At 32.1% G+C, this 15,436-nt stretch overlaps 3 protein-coding genes across 5 annotated transcripts in view; 1 reads left to right on the top strand and 2 right to left on the bottom strand.

Annotated features, from left to right (window-relative positions):
* Positions 1–69: 69 nt before the first annotated feature.
* LOC130676413 (nuclear migration protein nudC) lies at positions 70–12,069 on the top strand. The gene is made up of 7 exons (XM_057482596.1): positions 70–270; positions 419–496; positions 558–791; positions 867–1,088; positions 10,499–10,693; positions 11,466–11,668; positions 11,772–12,069. Exons 1-7 carry the CDS (start codon positions 199–201, stop codon positions 11,821–11,823), a joined length of 1,056 nt encoding a protein of 351 aa, XP_057338579.1. The 5' UTR covers positions 70–198; the 3' UTR covers positions 11,824–12,069.
* LOC130676419 (uncharacterized) lies at positions 1,102–3,869 on the bottom strand. Of its 2 annotated transcripts, XM_057482603.1 has the most exons (4): positions 3,249–3,869; positions 2,549–2,803; positions 1,789–2,047; positions 1,200–1,627 (listed from the first exon to the last, which is right to left on the bottom strand). In XM_057482603.1, the coding sequence occupies exons 2-4, from the start codon at positions 2,792–2,794 to the stop codon at positions 1,602–1,604; spliced, it is 531 nt and encodes a 176-aa protein (XP_057338586.1). In that variant the 5' UTR covers positions 2,795–2,803; positions 3,249–3,869; the 3' UTR covers positions 1,200–1,601. The 2 variants fall into 2 exon arrangements, with proteins under 2 accessions (XP_057338587.1, XP_057338586.1); XM_057482604.1 differs by lacking the exon at positions 3,249–3,869 and having other exon boundaries at positions 1,102–1,627.
* Positions 12,070–12,118: 49 nt separating the features above from the next.
* Positions 12,119–15,436, bottom strand: part of LOC130676409 (serine protease 1-like) — a 32,098-nt gene continuing 28,780 nt past the window's right edge. Inside the window, exons 3-8 of one of the 2 annotated variants that reach the window (XM_057482591.1) lie at positions 14,067–14,263; positions 13,665–13,870; positions 13,460–13,593; positions 13,159–13,382; positions 12,682–13,050; positions 12,119–12,517 (exon numbers count right to left, since the gene is read on the bottom strand). In XM_057482591.1, the coding sequence (XP_057338574.1) occupies positions 12,236–12,517; positions 12,682–13,050; positions 13,159–13,382; positions 13,460–13,593; positions 13,665–13,870; positions 14,067–14,153 (1,302 nt within the window). In that variant the 5' untranslated portion in view covers positions 14,154–14,263 and the 3' untranslated portion in view covers positions 12,119–12,235. The remainder of the gene's footprint in view (positions 12,518–12,681; positions 13,051–13,158; positions 13,383–13,459; positions 13,594–13,664; positions 13,871–14,066; positions 14,264–15,436) is intronic. The other variant, XM_057482592.1, reaches the window with a different exon arrangement.

Genomic DNA, 15,436 nt, shown 5'->3' with positions numbered 1-15,436 from the left:
AAATTTGTCTCACATCTGCTACATTCACACTCATTTTACTTTACTCGATAGTGGATTGATGGCGTTGCTGCAGCGGTTGCCATGGTTAGGTTGAAGGTTGAAAAAAAAAAAATATAAAACGTTTGTGGTAAATGTGACGTGATATTATTGATACTCGTGGTGATAAACAGCAATTGAATTTAATAAAAATATTCAAAAATGTCAACGGACGAAAAGTTTGATGGAATGCTGATGGCTATGGCCCAGCAGCATGAAGGAGGTGTCCAAGACGTAAGTTAAATTATTTATTGTTAATAATAAAAATTTCTCCGTATCTTTAACCTCAAAATTTCTTTCTAGTTCTTTCTAGAATTTTATCTGGCTCCGATTCATTTTAATTTGACTATCAATTAATTTATTTCATTTTATTTTGTCGCAGTTGCTGGACACGATTTTCAATTTTTTGGCGCGCAAGACAGACTTTTATACCGGAGGTGGTGAAGGTGCTGCTGAAAAGGTAAATTTTCGGAGCGACCATCAGTTTTTTCATTCAATTAATTTATTAATTAAATTTCCAGTTGGTCAACAGTAAATTTAAGAAACACCAAGCGACCGCTATCGCTAAACACAACCGAGAGCAGGAAGAGCGCGCGGAGCAGGAGCGAAGACGGAAAGAAAAATTAGAGAAAAAAAGAAAAGAGGAAGAGGAGGCTGCCAAGATGATGTTGGATGATGATAGTTCCTGCAAAATTGAAGAGGTAACTGATGAAATGGCCGATAAACTCAAAGCTCAGTGGACCAACAGACCCAAGGTATTTATTTTTATCTCCAACTATATCAAATTATTATTAAATATGATTTTTAAAAGTATAATCTTATTATTACAGAGCGAAGCTGATTCATCATCAGTTCCCGGGCCCAGCACCGCAGCAGCCAATGGCGAGCCTCAAAATTCCTCCGTCGAAGATAAAAAACCAGAGGATTCAAAAGTGAAAGAGATTGATGACGAAGAAGAAGATGAATCAGAGAAAGGCAAACTGAAGCCCAACAGTGGAAATGGTGCAGACATGCCCAACTACAGATGGACGCAAACGCTTCAGGAGGTCGAAGTAAGTACTTTTTTTATCTACAATCTCATTTTATTCATACACTTTATTATTTTATAAATTATTGTTTATTTATAAATTTTATTCAAATAGAAAATTTTTTTTTTTTACTTTTACGCACTAATACAAGATAAATAGTATCACAGATACAAAGAGCTTCATAGGCGACAATTTATAAATTTACATATAATTAGCAATTGATTTTTTAAAAATAAACTGTAAATCACACGTGCGGGATTATACAGTAATTTATTTATTTGACAGCTAAGTGTGCGTATTTAAACTAACAAACAAACAGTTTAATGGCCGCTCAATTTATTTATAAAATACACAGCACTTCCACTCAATTTAATACATGTTTTCCTCCAAGAAATGATGCATTGGAGGGAGATTTAAATATAAAAAAATATAATAAATTTAATTCGTCGGTTAACTGGCATCGACGAGTACCCTGTCGCCGTAATTTAAACTGAACATCGTCTGTCTCTCTCTCCCAGTGGTATTTAAATAATTTATTCAATCATACTTATCACGAACTCTCACTGCAAAAAAAAATAAAATAAATTAAAACATTTAATTAATACGTTGTAGAATTGAAATAAACAGTAGCAGTAGCAGTAGCAATAAAGTAAAATAATTGAATAATTAGTATTTGTAATTTATATGGATATGGATATATAAGCGTAATTGAAATGATGCTTACTCTCCATGTAAAGTACTCCAGCTAATAGACCAACCATAAAAAGAAAACTCATCGTACAAACAAGCACCGTCAGTTGATGTCTTGCACACCATGACTTTTTGTACATAACCGCGGATCTGCCTAGTCCATTGACGACTGTAAAGTGCGTACTACTTGCTACTGATACGGTGTCCAATGATTTTTGTGGTACAATCGTTGGCGGATGTATTGCTGCTAAATTTGCTGCTGTTAATAGCAAAGTACCAGACGATGCTATACTCTGTTAAATTTGAAAATTAAAACAATGAGTAACAGTTTGTTACACACCTAGGGAGGAAAGTAGGACATTCAGTGAAAAAATTTTCACCACACCCGCACTGAAAGTTTAAATTCCTGCCCTGTTTAGAGGGAAGAAAGTCCTTCTGTCCTTTCATGGGAAAACAAATTATAAAAATTAGCGCATGCGTCATTATTCCCATAAACAGAGACACGTCCTACCTTCTTCCGTGGTGTGCATACAATTTTTCACCAGATCTGCACCTGGGAGTTTAAATTTTTGTCTCTGTTTAAGGGAAAAATGTCGCGTGCGCTAATTTTTATCATTTGATTTTTTATAAAAGATAAGAACGATTTCCTTCCCTCTGAATAGGGCAGGAATTTAAACTTTCGATGCACGTGTTTGCCAGCCTCGCCTTCAGCTCCAGTAGACAATTTTACACACGTGGGTGTGTAATTTATTTGAAAAAATTATCAAGTTAATTGTCGGAATAAAATAACTTACGTGTGCACTGACTGTTGACTTCTGTGATGAAGATGAATTTTTAGCAGGTGTATTGTTGCCAGAATTTGAGCTGAGATTGTTGTAATGATGATGCTGGACCCAATTATGGACAGAATACTCGTCGCTACTCTCTTTATCACCAACTCTACCGATAACCAAAGAAGGTCTTGGGATGTGCCAATTTTTATAGTTTGGATCGGTCATTGCCACAAGCGTCGTCGGTTGCGTTTCGCTCGTCGTCAACATGATTCAATCCTAAGTTATAATAACAATTAGTACCGTGAAGACAATTTAATAATTAATTACCAATGGATAATTAAATCTTTTATTATTTTAATTATAACTTGAAAATTAGCGTCAAGATGTAATTAATTTAGTAAATGGTAACGTGTAGTCTTTCAATAGCATTACGTGCTCGTGAGTGTATGAAAGCAAAAAAAAAAAAAATTGCAATTCATTGCGTAATAATTTTTAATTTCTTAATTACTGTCACATAATAAAAAATAGTAATTATTAGATTTACATGTGCGTGTACATGTGTTTAAATGTGAGTGTCGAAATATATATCTCGTTTTATTTACTATATATTATATAGTCTATAAAAGTAAATAAAATAATACACTTTATGTGAACGCGAGCATATTAAATTATAGTTACAGTATATCTGTGACATTTTGTTTCAAAAGTACAATGAACTTACACAAATCTTCAGTAATAATAACAACAATAATAATAATAACTGTCTTATTATTATAAAAGGTCGTTTCCTCTTGGCAAAAATGAATATTTCCTTTTTAAACTTTGCCGGTTGTAAAAACAGCCGCAGAAAGTAATTTTTTAAAAAATTTAAATAATTATCCCAATTATTTCTCGCGGCTTGTCTACACTCCCGACCACTTTACTTTGGTCTACGGTCTTGACAATATTTAAAAACACACACAGTAATGTGCTCTGTGCGCTGACTATCCACCAAGTTCAAATAAAATTATTTTCCAGAGCAATATAAAAAAAAAAAAAATAAAAAAACCCAATGTTAAATTGGTAATTTGCTAAAACTCGAATTATTACATAAAAACTTTCGCGCAGTCAGAGACCGTAATGTGGACATGAACTATGAACATTTGTGGTAGTTATGATTATGAAACTTGTATTGGAAAATCGTGCACAGAATCACCTCGCGACTAATGTTATACTGTGTGTAGTTTTCTCGCGGATGTAGATTGTCAATTTAAAATTATCGAATCTCGATCCTAGATCTCGATGCCGATTATAAAGAGTCTCCTCACTCTCTCGCACACACGCGCACGCGACTAGAGCGTCTGGTCGTTGGACTGACTCTTACCGATCTTCAGCCGGTTTTATATACCTTCGTATCTCCCACCGCTTAACTTTACTTAACATTAAGTATTAGTGTGGTTTTGTACAGCGGGGCATGTATATAAATACGAGGCTGAAACGTCCGTTTTGCTACAGCGAACCATACCGGATATACTACAATACAATCTTACTATAACTTAACTATTTTTCAAGTCAAGGGACTTGGCGAAATAAAACGCCATTTTTATTATTATTTTTTACATTTACTCCACGCTAGATTTTTTTTACACTCATAATTTATTCAGATTTCCCAATGAACTGACGTGACTGATAAGAGAGCTAATTAAATCTTTTTAATTCACTGGATCGGACGTCAAACTAAAAAGTAAATTTGGATTTTTCCATACGACTCAGGTGATTATTCAAATCACTGGATACAACCAGAGGTTTTTTGTCAATAAAACAAAATAATTAGCAATAATTAATGAGTAATAATTAAAGAGTGTGGAAGTTTTTGTTAATTAACCGGAAAAGATTTCGAGATTGTTAAAAGAGAGAGGAGATTTGAGGCGAGGTCGAGTTTTAATACAACAAACTACATCTATCTCAATTGGCAGTTCAAGTATATATGGGAATTGCGAGCGGTCCTACATATACACAAGAGCTATAAGGCAACTGTACATATATAGCAGCCAACATATAGGTTTTGATAAAAGTAACAAAGATCCTTTAGCGAACCGCGGAAGTCTTGTCTGGTCTATAGCCATCCTGTCATAATTCATTTGAAATTAATGCCCGGTTTTTGTCTGTACAATCAGATCAATTGTATATTGTGTGTACCGACTGACAGGACCTTTTATCAAGTCACGCAAGTCATTAATTTGAAATAACAAATAAACAAGCAGAGCTCCGACTGGGCTAAATAAAGCTGCATAAAAACGAAATATCGTTACGTTGCTCAATAGTGAATACATTAAGAGTAATTTAATTAAAACATAATGATAAACTCTGGCATTTACTTATATTTTTATTTGAGATTAATCTAGATCCCAGGTCAAGGTCCTTCTCATTTGCCATCACGCTAGGATACCTCGGGCCTCTGGATCTCCAGTCTCCCATGTACTAGTCTTGCATCTATCTCTGGATCTTGCAATATTTAAAATAATTATTTTAAATTATTTATTAAAACCCTCGTAACTGGTAATACTGTAGATTTAAATGAATATGCACGTCGGTGGCATTCCCATTATATTTATACAGGCATAGTTATGACTATAAGTATGATTAAATAAAAGTATTTATACTTAAATGTTTTATGTTTCACACAGCATTTTCGTGTGACCGTCATCTTCATCATCAGCACCAACATCATCAACATCAACTCGTAGCATAACCGATTTCATTAAATGCGTTGAGTTCGCAATGCTGTAGCTCTATACTTTTTATATTATAGGAACACTAAATGTGTGTGTGTGCGTGTGTGCTGATGAAGAACGCCGAAGGCAAACCGCTTTGGTGTGCCGGTTTATTGTGAGATGTTGAAGAAACACTCACTCTTATATTTTATATATATTTAAACAGTACAAGTAGAGGAGAGACAACGTAAGCAGACTCTTGATGATATATACAAGTAGCAGCTGTAGATGTTGATGTAGCTGTTGATATTGATGTTGATGTTGATGTTGTTGTTGTTGTTGTAGCTCTGGCTGTTGTCATGCCGGTGATTGTAGATGCTCGTGAAGTTACCGTGTGTTGCTTACTTGTGATGCTTGTGCTGGTGAAGGCGGCAGTTCCAGCAGCATTATTGCGCGTGAGATAAGAAAAGTGAAAGGCTCGCATGTATAGTCAGCCGACGCCCGCAGACTATCAGAGAACCGAAGCATCCCGACCTAGTATAACCGATTGTTATTAACATGTGATCAGCCAAATAGTTTATCGTACTTTTGCTCCTGCTACTGAATTTGTAAATCCGATACGGGTCTAATTTATATTTTATGTTGCGATTTTTTAATGCCAATTTGTATTCGATCGCCGACTTACGTAATCGCAAGGATTTAAATTATGGATGAATAATTCTCGTGGGTATTTATATATTTATAGTTATCTTTAATATGTATGTATATAGAGAGAGAAAGATGAATGTATGCAAGTATAACACGGAAGAGTTTTTAACTGTCATAGGCAGACAAGGCCGGGCCTTGAAGCTGTCAAGTGACTCAACGGTCCAGAATATGGTTATTGTTAACATTTCTACTCGCATTGCTTATGCTAATTCGCAATATTATTACGAGAGGTTTTGCATTGATTATTAACATAACTCGCATAATATTTTATCAATATCTTGATACTTGCGTCAGCCTCAGCACGCACCGGTATTTTTTTAAATTTTGTTGGACAATTTAGTCGCGGATCTGGCGGGTTTCAGCTAAAGCTAAACTTAATACTTCAACTTTTTCCACCATTAATATTTTTTACGGAAGCTAATTATGCAGACTGATGGTCGTTTATAATTTAATGGCTAAGCTGCGGTGACAATAATTGTGGCCAGCAATCTGTGGTAACAAAGAAATACCAGAACCTTGAAAAACCAGCGAAATGCTTGCATTATTTTTTTTTTTTTTTGTAACTCAGGTCACTTATTTTTTCCCACATTCCTACAAAGATCACTTTTATTTATGTTATTTTTTATCTCAGCTATTTTTAATTTGATTTTTTTTCAGTAATTCTTGATATTTATCGTAAATCATTTGAGATTTATAAGTTAAAAAGTTTATGAAAATAAATAATAAAAGAGTAAAAGTGTAAAAACCGCTGGCGGGAAGGTCAGAGCAATGGGTATTTCCGGCGATTGATATTTTGACTCAGCCATCTGAAGAGAAACCGGAGGTTCGGATTAAGAGTCCGAGAATAAGAAAAGAAGGGAAATTTATTTTTTTATGGAATTTTTTCTTTCATCATCTTCGTCGTATTGAAGGCGCATAGGAGCCGTGTTAAAAAAAATTTCCTTCATTTAATAACCCGTATTAAATTACTCTATTGATATCTCGGCTCTCATTGTGTCGTGTTAGCTGGTGGCACACAAAGACGAATGATCTCCGGCACGTAGTTGCTGCGACCTTGTAGGAGAATACTCAACCAGGATCTGAATCGATAAAATAAAACAAATCTACACAACTGAACCCGATGGTGGTGGCAACCCGACGGTTTCATATAAAAAATAAAATTACGAAAGCAAATGCTCTGGCTCTATACCAGTCCGTGTTATGTCCTGTGCACTCTATTCTGCTGTATTCCGTCAGCTGTTTTATGTATAACGTCTATACTAATGACGAGATGTAATGACGCAAGTACCATCTTCATAATTTAACACTTGATGATGAGAAAAACCATATTAATATATAACAAAAAAATTACAGTGATGAAATATTTTTGCTAAACCGATAATAAGACTTACGCTATAAAAGTAAATCTATATACGGGTATATTCTCTAATGTCTTGCATTACGTGTGTTCATTATTTAATTTTTTACCACTCAAGGCTATAAATTTTTTAAAATTACAATATTTTATAGTTTAAATCCAATGATCTTGAAGGTACCAGACGATTGATACTTTTCGAATATTTCTTCAATAATTTAATTAAAAAAAAAAAATAAAAATTATGCACATTCTAAAATATTTTTTTTTTATAAATTTATCGTTTGTAAAAAACTCCAAAAATTATTAGACCCCGGCTAATTTCAGTATCATGATTTTGGAGTTTGATTTTGGAGGCAGAAAATTATCAATTTTCGAATTTTTTTTTCAACCATTTAAATAAAAAAAAAAAAAAAAATATGCATATGTAGAAAATTAAAAAAATTACAAGTGCAATTTTTTGAAATAATGTTTTTTTTTTCAATTTATTGGTTTTAAAAAAATTCAAAAAATATTAGACCCTGGCTAATTTATGATCCTGAAGTTAGCCGACGTCCAATCATTTTTGAATTTTTTTTTAAACAATAATTTATAAAAAAAAATACATTTGAAGAAATTGCACCTATAGTATTTAAAATTTTTTACATGTGCATATTTTTAGTTTTTATTTTTTTGTAATTAATTTGTTAAAAAAAAAAAATCAAAAAATTATTAACTATCTGTTAACTTCAGGATCATGGCTAATTTCAGTATCATGATTTTGGAATTGGCAGACAATTACCAGTTTTCGAATTTCTTTTTTCAACTATTTAATTTAAAAAACAAAACTAAAAATATGCACATGTAGAAAATTAAAAAAACTACAAGTGCAATTTTCTGAAATAATTTTTTTTTTTAGTTTAGTGGTTTTAAAAAAATTCAAAAATTATTAGACGGCTAATTCAGTATCATATCATATTTAATGCAACTGTTTAAATGTATAATTTCTATTATTACAATTAATCGTATTAAAAAAATAATATTTGAAACATTGAGCAAAGAATCAAGACAACGATATCTTGTAACTACGAGCTAGCTTTTATATATACAGACAAAAAGTAAAAGGCAATAAGAAACGTGTACTTGACGCGAGAGGCTATTTAATTGAGCGTCCTTAACTCTTGCTTACAATCTAGTTCCTAATTTCTGTTTTGTTTAATAATAATAATAATAATAAACATAAACATTAACATAAATATTCACCAAGTAATTTATTCTTGTTTTTACTTCGGAGTATGTTTATTTTTTGATGCCTATTATGTATGCATATATTATTTATATATATTTAGTCTGTTATATATTTGTTGTTTCACTAGAGTAAAGGTAATTCGTCTAGAGAGTGTGGGTGTTTCGCCAATAACTATCAAAAACTGACGTCATAACAAAAGGAGGTTAATCGCAGCAGCAGGAGCGTAAAAAATAAAAAGATAAACTAGTAATGTAACTATCCTAGCTTGTCACATTCCTCAATACATGTATATATTTATACATGGACGGTAATTTAACGTTTGTATAAATAATTGCCATGTAGCGGCATTTTAAAAAAATCTCCAGGCGCTATTGTCTATATTGCCCTCCTGAATTAAAATTTCTAATACCCGTTGTTAGATTTTATTTACCTGATCCAAGCAGAGGAATAAATGATAATGAAATATATATATATATTTTTTTTTTGAGTACCGGCAAGTTCGGGGATGAGAAAGGATGAGAGGCATCATACAGAATCAGCGTTGCGTGAAAGAAACAGATGACAAGGACGTTAAAAATTGTCCGCAGGCCGTAGTCGTGTATCTTGAGCTGGGAAGAGAAGAGGGCAGGGGAAAAGCAAGGTCGTTCTTTGACCTGCTCACGGTTTTGCCGTGATGGCAGACTGGCGCCGATTTTTGATTCCGTTTCCAATCCTCTTTAGTGTACCTGCTGTACCTTAAAAATAAAAAAAACTAGTAATAATAATGATAATAACAATAAGGAACCGGTCCATCTCTCACGCGAGCGTAAATCCCGACGTAATTCACATGGAATTCGGTTCTATTCTGTTTGTCGACCAGAAAAAAACACGTTATTATATTTCCATCGTATCGGTTGTGCCGTAACCGTTCAGAGATATTTTATTTTAAAATAAATTAATCAACGTGCTCTTGGTCATCGTCGTCATCATGATGATGGTGATCATCAACAACATGACATCGTCATCGTCATCAGTTTAATCCCGACTACATTAAGTATTTTTTTAGTAAAACCTTTTATAACGATGTTATCTCGTTGGTTATTTTTTTTATTAGCAGTTACTTTAATACTTAATGCTGATCTCTGGGTGTTGAGTATTATTAAGTAATGAGACATGTAACTGTAAAATAATCTACTGCATAAGTGGTGACGATTATTTAAATATATTAAATAATGTACGAGATGTAAGACATGTTATAAATGTTATTGCGAGACGTGATTTTGACGTATTTAAATTACTCGCGCTAAAATTCATGACAAAGAGCAATAAAAGTGCTCGCTTATACCCGTACTTTTTTTTTTATTGTACATACGTTTAAATTATTTATTCATATATATGTAAATTACAGTTACATATGGGGGATAAACGTATGCAAAAAGTAATGTGTCTTTAAATGCTTTTAACTTATCCTTAATACGCACATGTTTCTTACCCTTGGCCCTTTTTATGATTCAATGACGAGCGTTAACGCAAATACTGCATCAGCACCGTCAGTATGTACAAGAATATGTCGTCATCGTGGACACAAATCACTGTCTAAGACAATACATAACACGGTGTTGAATCGAAGAATGCATCAAACCATCAACTCACACGTGCAGAATTTTCTGTAATATCGTATATAATTTATCATTATTACTGTTATTATTATTCTACCTGGATATGAATGTGTGATTATATTTTTTAACAAATTTTTTCACTCGATCTTTCATGGCCATAATTTCTCCGTTCCCAGTATAGTTTTTTGTTTTTGTTTTATTTATACTTTATCTTGTCTGTCTTATTTATCAAATTGACACAATCGGAATGGAATTTTTTTTCTAAATATTGCAAGTCATTTTATACTATTATTAATATGTATATTTTTTTTTTAGCTGCACTTAAATTTATGTGATACATGAGTAGTATTAATGGTAATTTATTTTTTTTTTGTTGTTACTTAAATCTAGGTAAGAGTGCCACTTAAGGTCAACTTTGTCGCCAGGCCCAAAGATGTTAAAGTGGTAATTACAAAAAAACATCTTACTTGTGGTATTAAAGGTCAGCCGCCAATTATAGACGGCGATTTTCCGCATGAAGTTAAACTTGAGGAATCCACTTGGGTCATTGAGGATGGAAAAATTTTACTCATAAACTTGGAGAAGGTATGAAAACAATTATATAAACTATCAATTGTTGTTATAATATTTATGAGGAACCTACAGTCATTACGTCACTGCCCAAGTATTACTGCTAAATTTATTAATGATTTGAATTTTGTTTATTAAAATCTCTACTTTGGAATATCTGTTTATTTTTATTATCATTGATATTTAGTAAGACCAATCTCATGATTAATTTGCAAACTTATTAATTTCGATGATTGTATAATCAGGGGATTCTTAAAAAAAAATTTACGCGGTCAAATTTTAAATTTTTATTATAGAAGACTGGCACGGACTAAATTTTTCTTATTCTCTCTTAATTATATATATACTCAGTCATTCATTGACAGAGTAATTAAAATATTAAATTATTTAAAGAAAATAAATACGATCGACTTTTTCCCGCGTAATTTAAATGTAATTCGAATGATATATAAATTGATTTATCTTGACGCTTGGCAACTAAAAAGAGTTTAAAGGCATTCTTAGACAGGGCAGTAATATTTTTAAATTAATTGATAAAATTTTGATACGCTTATGACATTTGAAAGTCATTGAAAATTTTTAATACGTGGGGGGCACTGTCTGAGAATGGCCTTAAACTACGAAAAGGCAAAAATTCAAATCAAAACCTTTTCGATGATATAGATATAGATATGGTTGGAACAAAATTTTCCTTACTCTTAATAATATAGATAACTAATATTATTATTAATATTAATGCTATTGTATATTTTTAAACTAAATTGAACTTTGATCTTTGGTGATAAAGGTTAATAAAATGCAATGGTGGGCACATATTGTCACAAGTGATCCGGAAATAAGCACTAAGAAAGTAAATCCAGAGCCGAGCAAACTCTCAGATCTTGACGGAGAGACACGTGGACTCGTTGAGAAGATGATGTACGATCAGCGGCAAAAGGAACTCGGGTTGCCGACATCTGATGAACAGAAAAAGCAAGATGTCATTAAAAAGTACGTTGAGTTTTGTTGGATAACATCTTTGATAATAAACATAAAATGCAACACACTAACAAACAATTATTAATGCCAATAAAATTTGAACTTTCTATTTTAGGTTTATGCAACAACATCCTGAGATGGACTTTTCAAAATGTAAATTCAACTGAGCACGTTATTTATTATTAATTTTTTGCAAAATTGCGCTGGTCTGATTCATTTTTATCCTTCAAATTTAAAATTCATTTATCATAAGTTTAATCTTCATTCTTAAATAATTTTATACTGAATTAAGTCACACATTTCGTTCTGTTAATTGTAAGCATTGAGGTCATTAATTCACAGTTTATTTTTTGTTGTGTATTTGTTTTTTAATCTTTTTGTATGTCACAATTGAGACCTAATACATATGTCACTTTAAAGACTCTGTCACTGTAAGTTTAAAATAAAATAAATAAAATATTGGATATATAATTGTTGGTAAATACCACGGACGATGGAGCCATTGATTAAGAGACAGGATTCTGTTGTGCTTATATATATATTTATATCTATATATATATATATATATATATATATTTATTAAGAATCCTTCATGACAGTAGCAATCCAGTTGATGTAGTTTGTCAATTTGGCATAAATACCAAATTTACCGCGTTTGCCACAGCCTTCACCGAAACTCGTGATGCCGAAAATCGTCCAAGGATGATTAGGCCTACTGAGGTCTCTGCAGAGAAGCGGGCCCCCGCTGTCACCCGCACAGGAATCCATTCTACCGCGATGATATCCCGCGCAAAACATATTATTGGTTATTTTATAGTCCTCGTACATATTTCTGCAGGCTTCGGACGAGACAATGGGTATCTAAAATTTTAATTAACTCTAAGTATACACATTACAATAATAATTGTCTAAGAATACTTTTCTCGGTAATTACGGGCTACAAATTAATGTGAGAACTTTTAACTTGTATTTTATTTTTCTAAAAAATAGAAAATTATAAATTATAAATATATTTTTATACTAACACGGGCTTCGTGCAGAACTTCAGTGCCGAAGTTGTCTGTTGTTTTAGATTTTCCCCAGCCGATAATTGTGCAGAGTTGATTAACAGGAAGTGGCTGATTAGGAGAAGGCAAACAAGCGATGCCGCGCGAGGCTGATGGATTTAATGAGTAAGGCAAACTAATAAGTGCTACATCATTGTCAACCGTATCAGTGTCGTAGTCTGGGTGAATTTTCACCGATAAAGATGAGTCTATTATAAACTCAAGCTCCGTTCCTTCTTTTACCGTTAGATCGTGCTCGCCAATGCGAACGTAAATGTGCTTGCGAATGCAGTGCGCTGCCGTAAGTACCCACTTTGGAGATACCAAAGTCCCGCCGCAGAATGCCTCCTGAAGTAAATTCATATTTATACTGTAATTGTTGCTGTTATTACAATTGCAAGTATAATTACAATAATTATAAATTTATTTTATTGTATGACTGGTTTCTGTTAGTACCCGATATCGATTAAGGATAGCGACTTGCCAAGGCCAGTTGCCAGCCACTGCCGGATGTCCACCAATTATCCTCAATAAATACGATAACTTGTGTTTCTCTTGATCAGTGACCCCGCATCTCCAATTATTGTTATCATCATTAAAGTTATTATAATTGTAATTATAATTATTTATTGTGCCCGAGCTTGATTGCAGCTCATCTAATAGATCATTAGTAACTGCACCTACAAATTAACTTGATAATAATTTTTTTCAAATAAAAAAAAAAAAGATAATTAAAATAAAATACTACTGCAATTACCAGAGTCTGGATACTTTTTTTGTCCTTTGCGGACTTTTCGGTAGATCCACTTCTGACAGAAGCTTCCTTTTACATAACAGTAAGCAGTTTCTCTTATAACGTCACGATCACAAGTACCTGGTTCTTTACACCATCTGTTTAACAAAACAAATTAATGGTTGTCATGTGAAAATGAATATTTATTTTTATATTTTATGATAATTACCTTTGACGCTGCGTCGTACATGATTTAGTACAAGGCGACCATTTACTCCAATTTCTATAATTACCCCCGTTTAATCTTTTCCTGACTTTAATACTCTGCCTTTGATGTTTGTATATTTTTTTAAATTCGCTGGATCTCAGTAAACTTTGCGACGAATTTTTTTCCGGATTATCCGTTAGATTTTTTAATCCCGACTGATTGAGCTCCTGTTTGATAAAATATTAATATTTAATATTTGATATTTTATATGAGACCAAGACGCCCAACATTTATAGCCGGTTATTTTTGGACAAATGCTACCGGCGGGACTATTAAATTGGTATTCTCCATAAATATAATAAATATATAAGAGTGTTAGTAAATAAATATAAGTATGTACATATAAGTTTAACAATTACTCACCGAGTGACACAAAAGTTGCAAATAAGTGGTGACAATAAATATCAAGACGACATTTATCGTGTCAAAGATTCTAAATGTTAAGAGCATTTTGTAAACTCTTGGATGTACTTGTACTTAAATATCCTTGTCTTGAGATCTAGGTGAAATTAAATTTCTAACTGAACTGGTGAACTGGATTCATTGGTGATGCAAAGACACTAAATGTTATGGTAAAAGAATATGAAAAATGAAATAATATTTAAAGGAGGAAAAATAAAAATACTTTAAGCTAAAGAGCAATTGCGGTAAAGTTTAATATTGCGCGATGTTGATTCTGAAACTGAGTTAAAGTTCGTCTGGGTCTGGTTCTGGTTCTGGTTCTCGTTCTCTTATTCACAACCACCCTTTTCTTATTATACAAACCAAAGTTATTATATTTGTTTTATTTTCCTACGTGCCCTCCTGTGTCTTGTCTGAGTCTCGAGTTTTGTTTTTGTTTTATTATACTGGGAATGTCTTCTCTAAAAATATATCAGACTTGATGAGGAATTTCGAAAACGGCGGTAAATAGAAGACCTCCCAAATTCAATATACTTCATACATGCATATGTGTATAAATATATAAATACATACAAGAGTATAAAACACATCTGTCGGTGAGTATTAAAATTAATAATTTATTGGAATAAAAAAATGAATTGTACTAAGGCCATTTTAAAATGTCCCACACTTTTTAAAAATCTTCAATGACTCCAGTCATAAGTGTATCAAAATTTTATCAATTGACTGAAATTATAGAATTTTAAAAAAATAACTTACACAGTTGAAAAATTTGTGTTAAATTAAACACAAATTACATGTCCCAAACGGTCCACGCAATTTTTTGTATTAATTTAACACATTTTACTTGTGTCAAACATTAATACAAGTTTAAAACTTGTTGAGATCAGATAACACTTTCTTTAGTTAAATTTACACTTAATGGTGTCAAATAATTGGCTCAAAATATATAACCATTGAATTTTTATACATAAGAACACAAAATTTTCAACTGTGTACAGTTATTATCAATTAGAAGTTAAGTAAAATTGGAAAATTTGAATTATAAAATAACAAAGATCTTACTGAAATTTATTTTCCAAATTTCGTTTAATTCCCAATTAGTATCAACTGTAAGTAATTTTTTTAAAAATCCATCAGCGAAATTGTTTCTTTTTTAATTAATGCTTTAATTATTTTTTTATTAATTGATCAATTTTTGATACATTTATGACAGTTGTCATTGAAAGTTTTTTAAAAATAGAAAGCACTAATATTAAAAGAAAATAATTTTTTATTAATTTGTTTTTTTTTCTTTTTAAATTTATAAAATATCAAATTATTCTAAATAA

This window comes from Microplitis mediator, chromosome 10 (assembly GCF_029852145.1).
Source record: "Microplitis mediator isolate UGA2020A chromosome 10, iyMicMedi2.1, whole genome shotgun sequence".
Classification (NCBI taxonomy): domain Eukaryota; kingdom Metazoa; phylum Arthropoda; class Insecta; order Hymenoptera; family Braconidae; genus Microplitis; species Microplitis mediator.
This window is presented reverse-complemented; position numbering and strand designations above follow the sequence as displayed.

Coding starts and splice junctions, on each gene's coding strand:
- LOC130676413 (XM_057482596.1), top strand. CDS start 199: ATGTCAACGGACGAAAAGTTTGATGGAATGCTGATGGCTATGGCCCAG. Junction 497..557: donor GTGAAGGTGCTGCTGAAAAG/GTAAATTTTCGG, acceptor TTAAATTTCCAG/TTGGTCAACAGTAAATTTAA. Junction 10,694..11,465: donor TACTCATAAACTTGGAGAAG/GTATGAAAACAA, acceptor TTGGTGATAAAG/GTTAATAAAATGCAATGGTG.
- LOC130676419 (XM_057482603.1), bottom strand. CDS start 2,794: ATGTTGACGACGAGCGAAACGCAACCGACGACGCTTGTGGCAATGACC. Junction 2,048..2,548: donor AGTCAACAGTCAGTGCACAC/GTAAGTTATTTT, acceptor CAAATTTAACAG/AGTATAGCATCGTCTGGTAC. Junction 1,628..1,788: donor TGGAGTACTTTACATGGAGA/GTAAGCATCATT, acceptor TTTTTTTTGCAG/TGAGAGTTCGTGATAAGTAT.